The 20,472-nt window shown below is 53.8% G+C and overlaps 9 protein-coding genes across 9 annotated transcripts; 3 read left to right on the plus strand and 6 right to left on the minus strand.

The window, feature by feature from the left end:
• On the minus strand, window positions 1-1,845 carry CKM354_000771200 (uncharacterized protein; the record flags this gene model as incomplete). Its single annotated transcript, XM_044803068.1, has 1 exon — window positions 1-1,845. The coding sequence occupies one exon, from the start codon at window positions 1,843-1,845 to the stop codon at window positions 1-3; it is 1,845 nt and encodes a 614-aa protein (XP_044659003.1).
• Window positions 1,846-5,393: 3,548 nt separating this feature from the next.
• Window positions 5,394-6,015, minus strand: CKM354_000771300 (uncharacterized protein; the record flags this gene model as incomplete). Its single annotated transcript, XM_044803069.1, has 3 exons — window positions 5,394-5,671; window positions 5,771-5,928; window positions 5,981-6,015. 3 exons carry the CDS (start codon window positions 6,013-6,015, stop codon window positions 5,394-5,396), a joined length of 471 nt encoding a protein of 156 aa, XP_044659004.1.
• A 519-nt stretch (window positions 6,016-6,534) lies between these two features.
• CKM354_000771400 (uncharacterized protein) lies at window positions 6,535-7,590 on the plus strand (the record flags this gene model as incomplete). Its single annotated transcript, XM_044803070.1, has 2 exons — window positions 6,535-7,422; window positions 7,492-7,590. 2 exons carry the CDS (start codon window positions 6,535-6,537, stop codon window positions 7,588-7,590), a joined length of 987 nt encoding a protein of 328 aa, XP_044659005.1.
• A 163-nt stretch (window positions 7,591-7,753) lies between these two features.
• Window positions 7,754-8,692, minus strand: CKM354_000771500 (uncharacterized protein; the record flags this gene model as incomplete). Its single annotated transcript, XM_044803071.1, has 1 exon — window positions 7,754-8,692. One exon carries the CDS (start codon window positions 8,690-8,692, stop codon window positions 7,754-7,756), a length of 939 nt encoding a protein of 312 aa, XP_044659006.1.
• A 456-nt stretch (window positions 8,693-9,148) lies between these two features.
• CKM354_000771600 (uncharacterized protein) lies at window positions 9,149-11,421 on the minus strand (the record flags this gene model as incomplete). Its single annotated transcript, XM_044803072.1, has 2 exons — window positions 9,149-9,316; window positions 9,376-11,421. The coding sequence occupies 2 exons, from the start codon at window positions 11,419-11,421 to the stop codon at window positions 9,149-9,151; spliced, it is 2,214 nt and encodes a 737-aa protein (XP_044659007.1).
• A 2,548-nt stretch (window positions 11,422-13,969) lies between these two features.
• On the plus strand, window positions 13,970-15,033 carry CKM354_000771700 (mitochondrial 54S ribosomal protein YmL9; the record flags this gene model as incomplete). Its single annotated transcript, XM_044803073.1, has 2 exons — window positions 13,970-14,809; window positions 14,950-15,033. 2 exons carry the CDS (start codon window positions 13,970-13,972, stop codon window positions 15,031-15,033), a joined length of 924 nt encoding a protein of 307 aa, XP_044659008.1.
• An 839-nt stretch (window positions 15,034-15,872) lies between these two features.
• On the minus strand, window positions 15,873-16,804 carry CKM354_000771800 (uncharacterized protein; the record flags this gene model as incomplete). The annotated part of the gene is made up of 3 exons (XM_044803074.1): window positions 15,873-15,984; window positions 16,056-16,594; window positions 16,691-16,804. The coding sequence occupies 3 exons, from the start codon at window positions 16,802-16,804 to the stop codon at window positions 15,873-15,875; spliced, it is 765 nt and encodes a 254-aa protein (XP_044659009.1).
• Window positions 16,805-17,089: 285 nt separating this feature from the next.
• On the plus strand, window positions 17,090-18,954 carry CKM354_000771900 (dolichyl-P-Glc:Glc(2)Man(9)GlcNAc(2)-PP-dolichol alpha-1,2- glucosyltransferase; the record flags this gene model as incomplete). Its single annotated transcript, XM_044803075.1, has 3 exons — window positions 17,090-17,173; window positions 17,228-17,876; window positions 17,924-18,954. 3 exons carry the CDS (start codon window positions 17,090-17,092, stop codon window positions 18,952-18,954), a joined length of 1,764 nt encoding a protein of 587 aa, XP_044659010.1.
• A 443-nt stretch (window positions 18,955-19,397) lies between these two features.
• CKM354_000772000 (uncharacterized protein) lies at window positions 19,398-20,378 on the minus strand (the record flags this gene model as incomplete). Its single annotated transcript, XM_044803076.1, has 1 exon — window positions 19,398-20,378. One exon carries the CDS (start codon window positions 20,376-20,378, stop codon window positions 19,398-19,400), a length of 981 nt encoding a protein of 326 aa, XP_044659011.1.
• Between the last annotated feature and the right edge of the window lie 94 nt (window positions 20,379-20,472).

Consider the following 20,472-nt stretch of genomic DNA (forward strand, 5'->3'; position numbering starts at 1 on the left):
TCACTGCTGCTGCATCTCCTGAAGAGTCGCCGGATTTTGTAAGCCTAACCGCCTCCTCGCAGAAAGATAATACTCGTATATTTTCAACTTTAGTACAACCTTCGTATACTCCCAAAGCCCAAGTGATAAAGTGAAGAAATTCTTCGGCCAGAAAACGCTTCCGGAGATGCTTTCTTTCTGTTCTTCCCAGACGCATCGCGCAGCATATCGAGCGAGGATCATGAATGATCGCATGGGGCCTTGCGTTGTATGTAGGTTCTCATCCAGACTCCGCGTCAAGTCATTTGTTTTCAAGATGAGAAGGATAACCCTCGGCACGCGACCTAGAAGCCCGACGATTTTCTCGACCAGATCCTGGCCCATTTGCTCGGACAGACTGCGCTTTTCTTCGTCGTTGCGATGTTGTGCTGCGACGCCTCGCTCTACGACGCCGTAGTCGCGTCCCGTGACGGCCGAGGCGAAGATGGGGAAATCTTCGTCGCCGATCCCGGCGATTTCATAGGCGTATTTTCGCATTCGAGGAATGTCGGTGTCGAGCACGGCGAGCCACATGTGTGCGTAGGCTTTGCGGAGATGGTCCGGAATGTCTCGGTACAGGCCATGGTCGTATAGGATCACATCGAAATTTCGAGGTTTGCGTTTGTTGGGATTCAGGCGGATGGCCATGTTACCACCGTGAGGATCACAGTGTAAGGGGGCGTTCTTGCCGAAGATCATCTCATTGAAGATGTTGGCTAGAGCGGCGGAAACTTCGTCGCGGCTGATTCCGTTGGCGTCGAGGAATTCGAGATCGTCGGGTCGATGGCCTGTGATGTATTCCATGACTAGGATTCTTCGTTCTGCAGAGTATACTTCTGGTATTATCAAAGGTGTCCCTTTGACATTTGCGAAGTAGTCTTTCATCTTCTTGGCGTTCTTTCCCTCTTGTCGGAAATCTAGCTCTTGTGGTAATGACACTTCCATTTCGTCGCTGAGCCATGTCAGATCGTAATTCGGGAACCAGTACCGCAAGGTTCGGAAAGTATTTGTTGTCAGCCACATGTCCAGAGCTGCCCATTCGTCAAGTCCAGGGTGCTGCACCTTCACTGCTACTTTCTCTCCGTTCTCCTTCAGTCGTGCTATGTGTACCTGAGCCAGTGAAGCTGCGCCAATGGGCTCTGCTGCAAATTCCGAAAAGTAGTCTTCAAGTTTCTTGCCCGTGTCGTGGTATACCATCTCTTCAATGCTGCCGTAGCTTGATACCGGGCATTTATCCTGCAGGGGTATGAAGGTATCGCACCACTCGCTGGGTAGCAAATAATTCAGCGACGTGAGATGCTGTCCCAACTTGATAAATATCGATCCGTTCTGCTCCATCGCCCTCAGTGTCCGCAACGCACATCTTTTGTGGCATGCCGCAATGTCCTTTTGAAACTCTGGATTGTCCCAGTCCTCACGCTTCAATATCTTCCGGTAGTCCTGAATGTTGAGAAACAGGCAAACCGCTACTCTTCCAGTCCTTTGCGCTCCAATGTACACGTGCCGTGCTTGTTCACTGAAGGCCAATGCCGCGCATCCCGTCAGAAATATAATTGTTGCCGCGATAGCCACTCTGCGCCTCTCCCTTGGGTCCTGAATGCGGTCCTGTATTCGGTCGCGCCATGCTCGTTTGCCAGCCTGTGAAGCTTCAGATTGCGTGGAAGAAAATCGCACGCCTCTCGATCGCGTGATCTCTTGCCGTATACTCAACGCAATTTGTCGTTGAGGTCGAGATCGGGAGAGGAGACATTGTCGACACGTCCAGCTCGTAGACTGCCGAGAAAGCGTCTGGACCGCCGATCGCAGCGGCGATGCTATGGACCTCATCGCTCCATTCGGCTGAGCAGGATGATGCCTGTGGCCCGGCAATGGCACGCTGCGCAGGATTTTCTGGTGCTCCTCGTGTCAACGACAAAAGGATTGGGAAGTTTGGGGCTGACCGATGACGCTCGAGCATCGGAAGTCGTGCGCCGATGAGCCGAGTGGCCGAACAATGGAACCACACCTCTGACTCTCCGCTGCTGGCGAGAGCCTCCTCTGCGGTCATCGCTCTGAGACCTGAGTCGCTACGAACCATCCGCCTCTCCACGCGACGCACGCATCGAACTCCAACAAGCCACTTTCTGCTAATCTCCTTGTGCCTAGCCTTTTTGAGCTTTGCACGCCAGGCACAGTCGGTTACATGCAGCCCTCGCGTGTCGCTGGAGACATCATCATGAGCGATCATTGAAGGCCGAGGCAGAGCTCGTGTCGTCGAAGGAGTCAAAGTCGACATCATCAAGGAGAAATGTCCCTCATTCTCTCCTGAGCAGCCTTGACCGATCTGTCTACGAGAGTCGTCTCCGCTCTGCTCTGCTTCGAGCCTGATTACGGACTGTGCCTGCCTGCCAAGCGTATTGGCATTATCACTACAGCCAGAGGCAGAGCAGAGCAGAGCTGCGATGCCGTTGCATTGACCACGGCGAATGTCAGACAACGTGACCCGCCATGTAACCAGCGTTTGCTCTCTCGCGGAGCGGCGGTGTGCTGTACTCCGCGCCGGCAGACCCTGAGATTGCAGCCTTCAGCCTATCGTGCTTCGCTACCTGCTGACGTGGACAGAGTGGAAGAATAGTGCCTCTGGTCGCCATGCGGTTAGCTTCCCATGGAGTGATAATCTGATTGATCAGTATATGTGGAGATCTTGACACGTCTCACCGGATAGCAGAATCGGTCAAGACAAGTTCAAGTCCTGTCGATGACTCCGGAACATACTCACACCGATTCTACGCAGACGTAACTACTTGCGACTCGCTGGCTTCTCAGCCATGACTTGCGAAACAATTCTGGAACATCGTACCTGGCAGCCTACCTCCTAGTGCCTCGGCGCGCAGGTCGATAGGGTCCTCCATTGCTTTTTCGCTGACATCTTGGTGCTTCTCACGATACTTTCTCATTCGCCGATAACGAACAAGGCGGAATCTGGCGCGGGATGGGCCACCTAGCGGGTGCTTGTCCTATCGACCCTGGACGTCGATCACTTTGTTACCAGTCGTGGAACATCCTTTGGGTCGCAGCCATTCCATCATGGCTCGGCACTTGGCTGTGATCTTAAAGAGTGTGCTTTCCTGCGCCTATTCGTTAGAGTTTCTGGCATTCTCACTCTATGCATACGCCTAGAAGTTAAAGACTTGATTTACTCGATCTAAGAAACAGCCAAGCACCCCGGAGACCGGGAAACTGCAATCCCAAGGGCACAAAAGACGTCGTCCACCCGCTCCGCCGACAACTCTCGATCAGATAAAGGATCAAAAAGCACTTCTTCAAGCAACACCTCGACTAGCAAGCGTACATCATGTCTATGCACGAAAGTCATCTCGCAACGCAAGAGGTCCTCGACGCCAAAACCTTTGAACAAGCCCTGAACGACTTTCGACCTCACGCTGCCGAGCGTAACGACAGCTTCCAGACAAAGGAGAACACTCGAAGGAACTCCATGCAACAGGGTGCCAACTTGCCGCCCTCCCACATCCACTCTCCACTCCAGCTGATAGACGTTCCGGTCGAGCCTTGCCAACGCTGTTCAGGAGAAGGCAACGTGAACAAGCCCTGTGGCTTCTGCAAAGCAACAGGCAAAGCATCAAGGACCATATCTTGCGTCGACTGTCATGCAGAGAAGAATGGTTGCGGGAACATGAATTGTAAGGCCTCTGCAGTCATCTTGCAGAACCCCAATATGCTAACTTCAGAACGTTCAGGTGATACATGCCTCGGCGTTGGCCGCATAGTCCAAGAACGCAGCTGCATGGGCTGTGAAGGCAGTGGGAGTGCCCTTAAGCTGACTTGCGGCGACTGTGGAGGCAGCGGGAGCTCTTCTCCAACCAGCAGTAGGAGCAGCTCCGAAGTCAGCTGTCACGCAATCCCGGAGTGACGATCACGTTCGGGAATCAAGCAATATCATGGCGTTACGATCTTCTCATCATTCAGTGGGCTTAGCGAGTTCAGAGTAGCACTTTATACTGCTGGCGTTTGTTGGAGCGTAGGATACCATACCATTGTTGCTTTGGCAACAGACATCGGGGAAATGGCTCGTTGCGGAAACAGTGACATGATCACAGCTTCGTCTACGATACGATACCAGGATACCCAACAACAGAATAGTTCTACAATAAATGACAGGAATCAACCAGCACCTTCTCTGACCTATCTTGCAATTCATTTCACGTTGCCATCATTTGTCATTCGTCCTGCCCAAAACTCTCACTGCACTCCAGAAAATCATGTCGTCCTCGATTAACACCACATTAACAGCAGACTGCATCAAAGCACACGCAAGCCAAGAAACCTCATGCATCTTCGTCACACACACGGTCGTTGCTCAACCTCATCGGGTGCTTGGCATTCGCCACGACCGTACATGCTCGGACCTCTCTCCAACCTTCTGATATGCAATCTCTGATAATCATAATCGAAACAGCCTCGTCACGTCCGCGCCGCAAAATCTCCGCAACATCCGCATTCTATGCGCTGTCAAATACAAATCCCACTTCCAAGTCTGCAACTTTTGCGTCAGAGAAAGTGGCTTTGGTGCCCGCCAAGCGGGTGCTGTGCTGTTCTATATCTTGGCAAGACACAAAACTTGAAGTCTGGTATAAGGGATTATGCCGGTAAAGACTCAAAAGTTTGTAAGGAAGCTTTTATGGCTACCTTCTGCAATGATCGCAATTGGCAATCGCTGTTGCTGGGAAGGGGAAGTTGGAAGAGAGTGCATGTTGCTTGGTGGTCGATATGCAACAAGATCCTGCGGACAACATCGGACAGGCAATGGTCTGTCTCAGACAACCCGGCTTCGGCCGCACCGGGTTGTGGGGATGTCAAATGGGCTCGATGGGACTGGAACTGGTGACAGGAAGTGGGTATTATTGTCTTTGTTCATTTCGAAGGCATCTGAGCCCACTGGGAGCTCTTTCGTTACTGCATGTCCGTCGTGGTCTCGTTTCCGTGCCCTGAAACTCCATCGCTAATCTCATCGATTAAATACTCCCGCGGGACAACCGCAGCCTAGCCCTGTCAACCGAGGAGAAGGACCTTGACAAGCTTCCTCCTACCCAGCGTGTCAGGAGACGGTCGGTCAGAGCGCTCAAAAGTGCAAGGTCTACTCACATGCTGAAGCCTTGCTCATGGGTCTCCAACGCGAATCTGACAAAGGCAGAGCAGTCCGGGATTCCTGCGCGCACGCAGATGTCGGCCTTGTTGGTCCCGAGATACCAAAGGGCCCAACGCCACACTCTGTATACACCATAGACAAAAGATGCATTGACCACAAGTGCCATGAATAGGATAATAAGCTGAGCAGCAAAGTCCTGAAGTTCGCCTTCGAAGCCCCAAGCCAAGTACTAAGGAGCCGGGTTGTCCTTGACGACCTGGCGGATCCGCTTCTCGTAGGCAGCTCTGTCTTTCTTGAACAGATTGTACGCATCTGCTTGAGCCGGGGAATCGGGATTGACCTCATCGAGCAGCATTTGGATGCCCAGCAGGATCTCCTTGATTGTGATAGCGGGCTTCCAGCCTTCTTCTTCGTTCAGGATGGACAAGCAAACGGTGCCGGATGGGTAGACGTTTGGGTGGAAGAGCGGCGGTACAAATTTGCACTTTGGTGGCTTGGTTGGATACTCTGTTCGTGCACAGGTCAGCTTCCGTCGTGTCAAGAAACATTCAGTGGGCTCTGGCCTGGTGTGTCGATGCTGCTAGCACGCTGCCTCGTTGTACATACCATCGGGAAAGAGCATCTCGAGCTTGAACAAGCCGCCCTCCCAGATCGTCTTGTCCTTGCCGGGTATCGCACAGTCCCATCTCTTGAGGTCGAGGGCTGGGCCGTTCTTCATCGGGCGGGCAACGAAGCCGAAGGGGTGATCTCTGCGCCATTGCTTGCTGCCGCCTGTCAGTAGCTGCGTCAAGATAGAACTGGCTCGAGTCGTCCTACCGCTCCTCTTGCAGACGCGCGATGGTGAGCGACATGTCTGTGGTCTGTATGTCTGTGCTTGGCCGTGGTTGTTTCGGGCGAGAAAGGCGGGAGGTTGCAGCGTGAAGTCTGTCGGATATTCTCGAGGTAGGGAGGGCGAAAGAGCTTCTTATGTACTTCGCGCGGCCAGGCAACAGCGCGCCTCGCGACTGCACAAGCCAAAGTGAAGCACAGAAGTGAAGTTGGCAGGTGGTAGCACAGAACGCGACTTCACTTTCACGAAGACGCCGCACAGGCGCTTTCTGGCGAGAACCATGCACGCCAAGGGTAAGCGCGATTCAAGCAAGGAAGGTGGGGCCAAACCTTACCGAGGCAGGCATGTGCAATTCACGATCTTGTTGTGATTTCGGAACCAACACAGACACGAAATATTCGTCTATACCACTTAAGAAGACTCAATCAGCAGCTTTAGTCGATACGCAGTGTTGTTTTCGAGCGACAGCATCAGCGAGACGTTTCCGGCGACACGATAACGACCCCGCTGTACGACTTCACATCACGAGTCACGACGCACCATGGCCGAGAAACAACCAGTGCCACCGGCTGCGACAGCACCTGATCCAGACGAGGACGACTTGGATGATCTCGACGATGTGCTGGACAGCTTCCAGAACGCGAAGGTCTCCGAGCCCGCGAAAGCCGCTCCAGCAACAGCACCTGCCGCCTCTACAACGACACCAGCCCCTTCAGGACCAGGTCGACCACCCGTAGTCAGTCACGATGCAGGCTCTGAGGCAGACTTTGCAGCTCAGCTCGAAGCCGGCATGAAAGGCCTCATAGGCGAGCTGGACTCGAACCCCGAAATGCAGGCCGAATTTGAGAAGATGATGCAGGAGCTCATAGCAGCCGGAGCCGCAGGGACAGATGCACAGGCCGGAGAGCACCTACGAGAAGCAGCGAAAGCGGTCTCGCCCGAACAGAGCAAAGCGAAGCCAGCAACAGCAGGAGCAGGTGCATCTCCATCAGCTGCGCCCAAGAAAGCTGGTGGCAAGCAGGACAATTTCCAAGACAGTATTCGCAAGACGATGGAGCGAATGCAGGCTTCCGACAGCACAGCTAAACAATCCACATCGCAGAATATGTCTGAAGAAGACCTTCTGGCGCAAATGATGCGAGAGTTGACAGAAGGCGGGGAAGGGGGCGAAGAAGGGTTTAACAGCATGCTCATGAACATGATGGCACATTTGACGAATAAGGAAATTCTTTACGACCCGATGAAAGAATTGCATGACAAGTACCCGGAGTATCTAGAGAAGAACAAGGATAATATTTCGAAGGAGGATTTGGCGAGGTACCAAACACAGCAGACGCTCGTCAAGGAGATTGTGGAGAGATTTGAGAGGAAGGAGTATAGTGATAACAACGAGGACGACCGGGAGTATATCGTGGAGCGGATGCAGAAGGTGTGTACTCTCCTCGAACCTCGAAGTGCACTGCAGAACCGAGAACACACGTCTAACTTTTGATCACAGATGCAAGCCGAGGGCTCGCCGCCTACGGATCTCGTTGGAGACATGTCTGCCGCGCAAGAAGCATTGGGAGATCTGGAGGGCGGTTGTCCCACCCAATAAACATTCTTTTTATTGGCATTCGTGATACCCTTCCATCAAGCAAATCTGTACTTGGACCTAGCCGCCATTTTTGCAGCATTTTGTACACAGTTCCCAGTCGATCATGATTCGCCACCAACGCCTCGCTAAAAGCATTCAAAGCCATACAGAGAGCATCCTGTGCTCACGACATGTCCATCTCGTCGTCTCCGACATCATGTTGCTGCTGTTGCATATCCGGCATCGCCTGTGACGACAACATCGCACTCGCTGCGACATCTCGTCCCATGTCTCCTTGATTGTGCTGACTTAACAGCATCTCCTCGAACAGCTCATCATAATCCGCACCATCCGACCACAAACTCGTTTCGTCTCCACCGCCATCCTCCTCCATCGCATCATCATCCCTCGGCATAATCTCCAACAACGCCTCCAACTCCCTCACCTCGTCTCGCACGAACTCTTCCACTTCGTCCTCTTCTCCTATCCCCGAGCTTCCCCAAGCTGAAGCACCCATCTGACTCGTCACAGGAAGATCGTACTCCTCATCTTCGTATGCTTCCTCTTCCTCTTCAAGAATTCCCTCGTCCCAAGCCGCCTTCTCCGCTTCTCTCGCACGATCAGCTTCCCACGCGCGTTGTCGTGATAAGAAATCCAGTCGCATGAGATCTTCTCCTCGAGACTCGAAGCGTTTGTCGTCGCGTTGCGATGAGATCTTGCGGAGGTAATTATTCCTACGCGCGGTCTGGAGAGTCGAAGAAGATGAGGCTTGTTGAAGAGGATTGCGTTTGATCGAGCGTTGAGAGAAAGGGAGTTTCGAGGTCGTTGGTGGCGTGGTTATGCTAGCGGAGAAGTTCGTGGGTTGAGGTTTTGAGGCTTCGGAGCGTGGGATGGAAGACAGGAAGGAAGACGATGAAGGTGCGGCGTTGTTCTCGGAATAGTGCGAATCTTTCTTGGTCGAGGAGGAAGAGTTGTTGTTCTTCGCGTCGGGTTCGTAAGGGTTCATGTAGTTGCTGTGGCGCGGACGCGTGCCATAGATGTTCGTGCTGAGAGGCGCGAGCGGAGATGAGACTGGCGGCGCGTATGTGTAGTCAGACGGTGACGAGGGCACGAAGGCGAGCATTGTCGTTGTGGTTGTCGATGATGTGGAAGCGTGTCCGGGGAGAAGGACGTGTTTCGATATGGGGAATTGAAGGATCCGATGACATATCGCGTGTCGCGGCACGAACGCGTTTGATCGGGGACCCTCGGCCCGCCCGTATCGTGCTTGGCAATTTTGCGACTTCAGCAAAGTCGGAACACTGCCACCAGGCATCTGGCGAGAGGAGCATTTGATTGTCGCGATTCAAGAGTGACGTGGGAGATGAGTCTCAGCTGCTCATCATTTCATTGGCGTCCCAATAATGGATTGCGGACAGATCAGCTAAACTAGCAGCTCAACCGCCCATCATTGTGTGAGAAACCATCTGCAAACAGCAGAATCTCACCCTCTCACAATTCTCCGTCAAGTTCCTGAAGCCATACACATGCAGAAAATGCTTCTCCTGTACAAAGGTCTAGTATAATGCGCGCACAACGATTAATCGTCTCTGGGTATCACTTCATTAGCAAGCAGCTTCTTAAGCATCGCCTCGTTTTGTTCTTGTATCTCATCACAATGTCGATCCGCATTCGGACCCGACTCGATCTTTCGCTTTCGAATAGGTTTCGCAGGATTTCCGGCAACGACAGTATATGGCTTGACGTCCTGTAGAGAGGCATGATTAGCTGTGCATCGAAGTTACTCGTGTTGCTGCTAATGCTTACCCTCGTCACCACCGATCCGGCACCGATGACGGCACCTTTGCCTATCGTCCTAAAAGGTAAAATGATACAGTCCGCGTGAATTACCACATCTTCTTCGACTCTGATGGGACCAGCCTGGAATTCGCCTCGGCTACCCTTTCTCTGCTGTGCATCTACGCTCGTGGTAAGGCAGTAGAACTTGACATTAGGTCCGACAATCGTCCGGTCGCCAATATAGATTATGCTCGCATCCTGCATTGTGCAGTTCTGTTGGATAAGGACTTCTCTGCCCAGGTGAATGTTGTAACCGAATTCACAATTGAAAGGGGTTTCCACCAACGAGTGCGAGCCAACGCTGCCCTTTGGCCCATGTTCCCATGCTCTCGAATTTCGCATTTCCCAAGCTCGTTCTTTGGGCTCGTAAATTGCGAGGAAGTTTCTCTCTTGTTCGGCGTCTGACGAGGGGTTGACGGCTTTGCAGGACTCGTTGTATGCCTCGACCGCTTTTCGGCACGAGTTGCGCTCACTGCGTAGAGCAGGGTCGTCGAAATGCGGATAGCGCTCGCCTCGGAGCATTTTGTCTCGTGCTGTCGCGTGGGCAGCCGAACTCTGTAAATAAGAAGGCAACCCAGTCCTATGTGACCCACTTCCGGAAGATATCACACTTGCGCGCGAGCTGATTACAGTTGGTGGGTTTGGTTGGTGGGGAGGATAGACGTGCGGATGCTGCGCCTGCCACGGATCAACGTGTGGCGCATGAGGATAGTTGCGGTAGGGTGGCGGCGGAGGTGGTGGTGCAGCGTAACTGTTGCCAAAGACAGGCGCAGGCGGTGGAGGTAATGGCTCAGGCGGTGGATAGTGTGACGGTGCAGGGGGCAGCTCACGTCGCTCGCTATGCTGCGATGGGTGTCTGTGATGCCAGACTTCAGGATTCAATGGCGGACGAGGGTCGATCGGTACATGCGGTCCAGCGTAGCGGGACGGACTGGGATCGAGGGGCTTAGGCTGGGGCAGAGCATATCGATCCGCACTCGCTGGTACGGGATGCTGATGATGCGGACCCTCTCCGTAAAGACCTCGCTCGAATCCATAAGGTTGACCACTGACCGGCGTATAGATTTCGTGGTGCTTTGATTGAAGCGGCGCTTGAGCATTTCTTCCCGTAAGTGCTTTCAGTCCCCCCGCAGGTTTTGGGCCGTAACCCGCACACGGAAAGCCGCCACGCAAACAGTTCTGACAATGGGGTCGATTTTCGTCACACTTCTTCTTTCTCGAGCGGCACGTATGACACCCGGTCTTAGTGCGATTACTAAAGTTCCTCTTCCGCTTGGTCTTGTCTTCCGAGGCTAAAGGCTGATCCGGGGAGAAAGGATGCGATTGCTGTTGAGCCAGGTTCTCTCCTTGCGGAGACTCCCCCTCAGGCCGCGCTTGAGCCTCGGCAGCGAAATGTTGTTGTACTTGAGCTCTCAGTTCAGCTTCCACTTCTGGGCGTGGGGCAGGAGGTGGGGCGCTGACTCCAGCTCGTTCTTCCGGAGTGGGTAATCGCGGTTGTTCAGTAGGGTCCTCAAGCCCCTCATGACCATCGCGGCTCGGACGAGACTCAGACGCTTGCTCGTGTTCGGTGCTGCCGTTGACCATGCGCCGCTTCGGTGACTTTGAGCCTTCTCTGATCACGCGCTCGCCCCTTTGTGAATCGTCACGATGGTCTTCCGCAGGTGAGTCCGCTCGTTTGCGTTTATTCGCTGAGACGTCTTCGATCGAAGCGCGTGGTGTATCTTCCTGAGCCTGGACAACTGCCGGTGCTTCTGTGGGCCTCCAGCTGTGCGACTGGTACGCGCTTGTTATCGGGTTGTATTCGCCACCAACATGGCTTCGGTGCTCCACGGGTGGAAGTGTGATGGGTCTGGGGCCAAGGCCGTCAGGACGGAACGACGATGATGGATGGGCGTCGCCGTTGTTGACGGCAGTGAAACCTTTTGCTGGTGCATTGTCGACCGCTGGTGGCAGCCCATTTGGTCGATGCTCAATCACGGGCGGCCGGTTGAGGATACCGACGTCGTCCCGCATAGCAGTACTTGCCTGCGTGGCCAATGATTACTTGTTCGGGCCGCAACGACTGGAAGCAAGTCATGTAGCATGGAGCAGCGGTGTGGTGATGTGCTTGTGCAGGAAGTGAGTTGACCGTCGTCAGCGCGGGTTCAGGCCTTGCCAATCGAAAAGCACCACCGGTTACGAGACCCAACGCTTGATGGTTCCACGAGGAAGCGCGAATGCGCTTAACATCGGCTAATATGTTCGGATCGCTGAGGATATGCGCAGCTCAATGCTCACTGCAGACGGCGAGAATGCAATCGGCAGGCGCGAGGTTTGACAGCGCAGGTGAAGTATCGCCGCGAGCGGAGGTCAATGGGGACGCCTCGACGGCTGCTAGATTGCGGCGCGGAAGATGGAGTGGGTCAATGCAGCGGATGGGATTGAATGCCGGATCTCGTCGAAGAATGCCAAAGATCGGCCCGCGCTTCCTCGCTGCCCGGGCGATCTGTGTTTCCTGCGGGCAGTCCGTGTGATGCAAGGAGCGGGCGCTGGATATGTTGTGGTGGACAGAAACAGACGAAAAGATGAGGAGAAAGTGGGCGGGCAGAGATGGTGCGTGTTCCGCTTGCGCGCAGGGCGGCTAGGTCTAGCGTGCTCCCAGCGCCTAGTTTGAGTTCACGAAGAGGGCCGTCGCGCATGTCGAGTTCCACCCGCGCGCCGTCCTGGTTGCCAGTGGCAGGCCACGGGCGGCGCTGCTGGCGCGAGTGGCGCCTCTTTCGTGACGGCCGCGTGCATGCGCTCTCTGATTCCTCCGAGCCGCTCGTCGGCCGCGCAGCTGCAGCGCCCTCGACATCCAACACCTCGCGAACCAGCGTGGAGCATACACGCTCGAGGCACAGCACACCCATCCCCGGGCGGCCTGCTTTCGGCCAGCATAGCGGCGCTAGCGCGGGTTATCAGATGTGGTGGGCGAGCAACCAGGATGAGAAGGGGTGCCACGCGCTTATCAGGCCTGTCCTGTGCCACGTTGGTAACGGCGGTGCCGCATTCCCCCATCGCTACACCCGCATCATCGACGTCGACGATGTTCTGCTGCTGCTGAGAGCTGTGTCTGGCGTCTCTGCAGCTGTGTGTCGTCGCAGGCGCCACTCCAACGAATGATAATGGCGTGCATGGGTGACCTGCCGAGCTCGCGCGCCTAGCACGTCGAGCACCCCGGTCGAGCTCTGAATTCAATTCTACAAAATTGCGTAAAAGAGTGGGGAGGCGGCCCTGTCATGCGTGTTCCGCGACGGCACGGCTTCGCGGAGCTGTGCCTTATTTCGCCCTCTATGCAGTCACCTGCGGCGCGAACACCGACAGCGTGGATAACCATCGTATCGTGCAGCAGTTGTATGCCGTCTTGACTCGCTGGCACTTGCGCAGGACAAAATCTCGCAGCGATGAGGAACAGGAGAAGGGCGACTTTCAGCAGCGGATGGCCTGATCGCGATGCACCCTGTGACGGAGTGCCTCAACGCAACCAGTCACGTTGCCAGAAAGATCAAAAAGACACCATTCAGCCGCACCGTCAGTCTCGTTTCCAGACTGCCGGAAAGCACTTCGCCCGATCAAGCCGACGATGCCCAATCTGAGCCATGAGCAGCAGCTGGGCGTGAGCAAATGTCGAAGCTATAAGCTGTGGCTTGAAGAAGGGTGTCTTCGTATCTGATAGACGAACAATTCGCGATTGCGGATCGAAAATTGCCGATGAAGGGCTCTTGATCTGCTATAGAAGGCATGGTATGCATACGCAACTAAGGCCGTGCAAAGGTGGAAGTTGCCGTTGTTGGAGCTACCTTTCCAACGGTAAATTATGGTGCATCTGGCTGCAGCAGCGCTGCGGATCTGCACACGTGAGTTCGCCAGTGCGCTGCAATCGTGGATTCGGGCAGCTTTGCTTGCCGCGGTGAGATCCTGAATGGTGGCTAGGCGCCTTGACGCGATTGTAGGAGCTTCTGGCGATTTAGATAACCATGACCAAGAAGTGTCATCGATGAGCTGTCCGTTGAACGAGGCGGACAACACCAGGTTGTCTTGTCCACGTGCATCTGCGTTGGTTCTTCACGGGGAAGAGCACCGCACAGCTGCCGCTTCGATGTGCATGGATGGCTGCATTCAGCAAGAGACGCACTGCCGCCCAAGCTCGACGTCTCGAGATCAACAAGGGCTGCGATACGACTGCGACATCTTGCAGCAAGGTCACACCATCTCATGGTCGATCTGTGCATGAGAGAACCTTCAATTTGGCAGTGATTTGCATGAACGAGCGTGAAGTTGTAGAACAGGCGGTTAGAGAGTGATTCAAACAGCTCGAGAATGTCTCCCATTGCGCTCCGATGAGACGAGAAAGTCGTTGCAGAAAATGCTTCCTGCTTGCGTAGAGTGTGTCCTTCTGCTCTGCCTGCCAGCCGTCGAGGTGCGCTTGTGCGTGCAAAAGTCGTGGAACCCCCGAACATGCGCGGAGTCCTCCGCAGTGCACCCTCAGCACTGCTACACGCAACATCGCCATTGGGCGTGAACAACAGACATCATCCACGCCATGCCTCCAAAAGCGTCATCAATAGCGCTCGCGCTACCGCCCAGATTCCTGTGCCCAGCGATATCCCGCCAGTTCATCCGCACGATACGTTCGATAGCGCCTCCCAAGAAAGTACACAAGTTCAATCATGGCAAGAATCTACCAACGCTCCAGGCAAGCGCCAAAGCCGCTTTCGAGAGGAGAGAACACAACTTCCCGCTTCGCACAGGAGCGATAGCAATCAAGAAGGGCATGACCGGCATATACAACCCTACCACAGCAAAACGCGAAGCCTGCACAGTGCTACAGTTGGATAGATGCCAGGTCATCAGTCACAAACGACGGGAGATACATGGCTACTGGGCCGTTCAGGTCGGCTTTGGAACAAAAGAGGCACGAAACGTGACGCGGCCTGAAAGAGGGCATTTCGCCGCACAAGGAGTACCAATTAAGAAAGAAGTCGCCGAGTTTCGCGTGAAGAATGAGGAAGGCCTACCAAAGGTCGGATCGGTCATTTCAGCCGACTTGTTCCAGGAAGGACAATACATCGACGCACGCGGTGTGACACGCGGTATGGGGTTTGCAGGTGGCATGAAGCGGTGGGGTTTCGGCGGTCAGCCTGCCTCGCACGGTACCAGTTTGACGCATCGTGCGATGGGTTCTGCCGGTGCTTCCCAAGGTTCTGGTTCGAGAGTTTTACCCGGAAAGAAGATGGCTGGACGTATGGGAGCGGAAAGACATACGGTCCAAAACCTCAAGGTCATGAAAGTTGACCCGGAAAATGGCATTGTGGTGGTCCACGGCGCGGTTCCTGGCCCTCGGAATTCGATTGTCAAGATCCAAGATGCGATCAAGAAAGACGTAAGTTTCCTTTTGCCGCAAGACATTTCCTCAGAGAGAGAAATTGGACGTAGTGCCAAATCCTTCCTCGGTCTCCACCCAACGAGAACTGCGGACTGCCTCTTTGAGAAATGGGCTAAGTCTATGCTAACAACTTCCAGTGGCCAGATGTGGACCCCAATGTTGGAATCTCTACTTGGGTCAGACAAGGCGAAACCCCGGCACCACCTCCAATGGAAGCATGAATCAGTAGGCGAAATTCGCAGCGCAGCAACAGCAACAACAGGTTGGACAAAAATAAATTCAACATTGTGGAGACAATCCCACAGGAAGCGAGCCGGTCTCCAAGCGAATGTGTAGCGAAATCTGCAATGCATGCCACAAGAAAAATAAGCCACGCCCGAAGCGGCCCACCGGTATCGAGCCAGGATCATTTTCACTTGCCGCGCGACAGCCGCGAAGGAAAGCTGTAAACGCGTTTGAAATATGACCCGCGCTTAAAGTTTCCCGCGCGCGGACGTCGCGAAACAGTCCGCATTCTCGGGCCACAGCGTGTCGGCGTCCCCGTTCTTGTGCAACTTCGGCTATTGAGACGCACACATGCTAGAAGCTGATGAAGGCTGAGCCGAGCCGGCCGATGTTCTGGAGTGGTCTGTAGGACGAGGCCGTTTGTACGACTGTATCAGTGTTGATGGCGACGCGTGGCAGGCGTCGTACAGTTTCGCAAAAATGTATGGTATATATGCAGACGATGTAACAATTGATGAAGCGGAAAGCTCCTCGCTTGAGAGGTTGCGTATGTGCATCTCGTACCGCAGTTCAACCTCCCCCTTATCGTCTTTCGTCTTGACAGATTCACGCATGTTCTACAATTCTGGGCCGCCGCCTTGTGGCCCATACAAAGTGTGGGGACGGTGTGTTGCATTTTGCTTGTACTTCCCGCCCTACCAAAGTATCGAGTCGTCATCGACTCGTAGCAGAGGGGACACTGTGCACAGGGCATATCGTGGAACATCGCGTACCACTATGCTTCGACATTGTCGATCCAGAGCATGGCGGCATCGCTGTCCTCCTTTCCTCATTGCTATAGTTCCATGTCGTCATCATCATCCTGGTAGTTTCCGCTCCCGCCCAGAGCATCCTGGCCATCGGCTTCCTGCTCCTTTTGTGCATCTTCGCGTGGCTCGTTCAATTTTCTGCAAAACATTCTTGTCAGTCAAATCCAGATAGCTCGAGAGATCCCGCCCTCGGAAGCGGATCTACTCACCTCAGTCCATCGACTACACCACCCACAAATCCTCTGATCTCTGCAACTTCCATCCCTCCAACTCCATTAACTTTCAATCCAGCACCTGCTTCTAAAGCCTTGAAACCTTTCCTCAGTTTACTCATTCGCACTTCTCTCAAATCTCGCAATAGCCTCCTCACAGTATCCGGATCCTCGAAATCATCGCTCGCATGCGTGAGTAATAAGAAACCGAGCTCATTCCAATGATATGGAAGGCGTTCCTGCTGCGCTCGACTTGTACTGCTGTCTTTTATGAAAGGACTGCTGATCTCCAAGCTTTCGTGTTTGAGGTAGGGTTCGTTGGGCAGACTGACGCCTGTAGATTCTGGGAGGTCGGGACCTGGTGCTAAGGCACCTGCGAGTCTGGGATCGGTCTCGAACTCGAGAATTGATTGGAGAGAGGCGGGAGAAAGCCAGGGCGGTGGGAAAATGTTGGCTCGTTTTTGGCGTTTGAGGAGGAGGGCGAGCCAAAGGGGGAGTTGGGCTGGGAAGGGCGGATTGAGGCGTTCTGTAGGGCCCTATGTGTACAATTTGTGTTAGTGACTGGAAGATAAGGAGTAGAGTATTTGTTCCAGCCTCTTACGCTGTCTCGGCTAGGTAGGATTTCAACTCACACCTAGCAGCTCAAGTCCTTCGAGTCTTTGGCGGGGGATCACCGTGACGAGTTCCATTTCGCAGAGAAAACCGACTTCGTTTGGCGTGAGGCCGGAAGGAAGTGGGAGAGCCATCGTGTGTCTTGGTGCATATCTGACAGCAAGCCGAAGAAGTTCGTCGCTGATGCAGAAGAGTTCGAACCGCAAAGTGGGATGTGTTTCTGGAGCGCGTCTCGTTCGTTTCGTGTCACGCGCAGCCAATCACAGCCTGGTGCCAAGATCATGACATGTATTCCACTTTCCTCCCTGGTCCTGGTCTCTGCTGCCAACGACATCACACTCTCGGGCGAATGTCCGAAGGGTGAGAAGAGATCGATCAGCGTCACCATTGCGGACAGCAACTACACTCTGTTGAGCAACATGGCGACTGCAGTGGCATCTCTTCTCGCGCCTCTTGCAATCTGGCTCAAAGCAGTCGACAGTGCTGTCCAGGAGCCCTATCTGGTATGTACGTCGCTGCTATGAAGGTAAGTACTTTCATCTCACTATCTCTTGCAGGATGAGATCTTTCACATACCACAAGCACAACACTACTGCGCAGGGAGGTGGCACATTTGGGATCCCAAGCTCACAACTCCACCTGGACTCTACCTGATCTCCTATCTCGCACAGCCTCTTCTCGGATGTGGAGTGGGATCATTGAGGGCTGTCAATGCTGCATGCTTGGTGGCATTGTTGCTGGCGCTCATAGCCACTTACAACGTTCGGCGGAAATCCAACGGCCAGAATGGCTATCTGAGCGGCCTGCTAGCTGTGCACAGCTCGCTGAACATTGTTCTCTTCCCGCCGCTCTTCTTCTTCTCAGCCCTGTACTACACCGATATAGCATCTACGCTATCATGGACGATCTTCTACTGGTTCTTCCTGCGAAGCATTGCCAGGAGAGACTTATCCTCTGTCGACGCGCTGCTGCAAGTTATTCTGGGAGTTGCGAGCCTGTCCTTCAGACAGACTAACATTTTCTGGGTTGCTGTCGCACCTTTGGCATTGAAGTTGGTCATTGAGCTCGATCAAGGTCATCGTGTTGTCAAACAGTCGATGTACAAGAGGGCTGAAGGGTTCGGCGACTCGACTTGGAGCGTGGCAAAGACGAGCTGGAAAATGAATGTGATCTACGATCCCCCCGTGCGCGATGCGTTCATTGAAGGTTAGCATACAAGACGATCGGCTAGGGTGAGAGCTGACCGGATACAGACTACATCCGCGCTATCGTGTCCATCGCCGCCTGTGGTCTCAAAGCCGCCACCCAACCGAAACGTATCATGAGTATCGTGCTCGCACTGTCACCATACCTGGCATTGATCGCCGTATTTGCAAGCTTCATCCTATGGAACGGGGGCGTTGTTCTAGGAGACAAGAGCAATCACATCGCCACCATCAACCTGCCCCAGATGCTCTATATCTGGCCGTTCATCACGTTCTTCTCGTGGCCCCTGCTTTTACCTCACTTCATGATGGGTGCTCTCACACTGGTCTCCAGAATTGGGCAGGTCTTGCCCCTGGAGCCACTACTCGTGTTCAAACGCCGCAATTTCTTGCCTCGAACATATCTGATCCTCGCCTTCACGATTCTCGCCCTAGCGACCGTGCATTTCAACACCATCGTACACCCATTCATGCTAGCCGACAACCGACACTACGTCTTCTACGTCTTCAAAAGGCTGCTCCGACCTCAGTGGGTTCGCTACCTTGCAGCACCAATCTATGTCCTCACAGCTTGGGCCTGCATCTCATCACGCGGAGAAGCTCCCTATAGCAACATGGGTCTCACTGCAAAGGACAACAGAAGTCGATCTGAGGATCGTGCAGCGAGTGCCAACGACACCACAAGAGATACTCTGAAACACAACGCCATCACGGACGCTTCGCGAGATCCTTCGCGGATCCCAGACGGCAAAAGCACGCCAATGGTCTCTTTTGTGCTGATCAATCTCGCGACAACAGCTCTTACGCTGTGCAGCGCGCCCTTGGTTGAGCCGAGATATTGCATCATTCCGTTCATCATGTGGCGAATGCATCTGCCGTTGTATGCGGTCAACGAGACTCGAGATAAGCAGGTTGCCAAAGAGAGGAGCTGGAGCGCTGTTCTGAAGGCATACGATTATCGAGTCGTAGTAGAGACGGTATGGTTCTTGATCATCAACGCGGCAACGGGGTACATCTTCCTGAATTGGACGTTCGAGTGGCCTAGTGAGCCGGGGAAGCTACAGAGGTTCATGTGGTGAATTTGGAACTCTGGCAAATGACGGATGGCGCATTTCCAGGTGCCCGTGTGGGCGGATCAGCTAGCTTTGCGTGAAGCAATTGTACATGTTATATTGAATCAATATATACGCATCTCGCGCTATTATGCAAGAGTAGATAGTCAGAGACTTGAGACTCAACGTTACACAGTGGATTGTATTCGTTCTGAGTATATTGAGGCAAAAAATGAGTGCAATAGACGGACGGCGATGTCATCTCCTCCAGGACGTGACAGCATACTCCCAGATCAACACAATACCGACAAGCACAGACTTCACTCTCGATTCAGAGAAAGCCACACCCGTAACCACGTCTCTGAAAGACATCTGAGCCGCATTTTCTGCTCGTAGCCAGCCTCATTGGCTCGAGAACCTCCATTCCTTCGAGGAAGACGTGCATGATGTTGAGGTTTGCGCATCTCGCCCTACACAACCTTCACAATTCTCACCTCCTCAACCACCTGCTCCCTTTTCTCATTAATCGGCGCATAACCCCCAACCTCGAAAACTCTCCTTCCCGTAGGCGCGAGAATCTCATACTTCAATCCCTCAAACTCACGAAAAGGGAAAACCGCTCGAATGACGTTCGGAAAGTTAACACCTTGGACTCCAACGCTGAAGGAGTGCTCGGTCCTCACTGTGGGAATACTAGTGCCTTGTATCGAGAGAGTGGTGACTAGAGTACCCATCATACTGCACTCCTTGAGAAGAGTGTGGTCGGGGGCAACGAGAGGTGTGCCGAGCAGAGCTCTCAGATCTGAACCGTACAGGACACAGCGGTGGAGTGTGAGATTGTTGATCTTTGTTCTCTCGAAGATTGGCGCTAATTCGGCGAGTGACGGGAGGTTGTATTGTAGAGCCCAGTATCTGATTTCCAAGTGTTGGAGGTTCGGCAGGTGTTTGGTGAGTTGAGGCAGGATGGCGAGAAGAGGTATTCTGCGCCAGGGACTGTTAGGTACGTGTCCGTCTGGTGACGCGAGGATAAGGCGGGTAACTTTGGCACCGAGTTGAGGACAGGCTTCCAGGATTTGGGCGTACACCTCTGGTTCGTCATGGTGAGAATTGAACTCGACAGTTTGGCGGCGACGAGTCCACTCGTGGTAGGTTTGTCGCTCCAGAAGATGACTGGTGAGCCGAAGGGAGCTCATGGAGTCTGCGTCGCAGAATTCGAGCACGTTCTCGAAGAGTTCTAATGGAAGCTTGAGAAGTAGGAATGGATCACTCTTCGGAGGACTCATGCTTCTGGTAACTCGAGTGGATGAGCTAACCTCTGCTTCCTTCGTCCGCGTGGCTTGGGCTTGATCATCTTTCCGAGAAGTCATGCTTCTGATGAAGCGTGTGAACAAGCCGAGCTTTGCTTCTCCCTTCGAAGCGGCTCGGGGTCGATCATTTCTCAGAGCAGTCATGCTCCTGGTGATACGAGTGAACCAGCTCTCCTTTGCTACTTCCCCTCGAGTGGCTCGCGATTGATCACTCCTCAAAGCAGCCATGCTTCTAGTA

This window comes from Cercospora kikuchii (assembly GCF_019650295.1).
Source record: "Cercospora kikuchii DNA, contig_00004, whole genome shotgun sequence".
Taxonomy (NCBI): Eukaryota; Fungi; Ascomycota; class Dothideomycetes; order Mycosphaerellales; family Mycosphaerellaceae; genus Cercospora; species Cercospora kikuchii.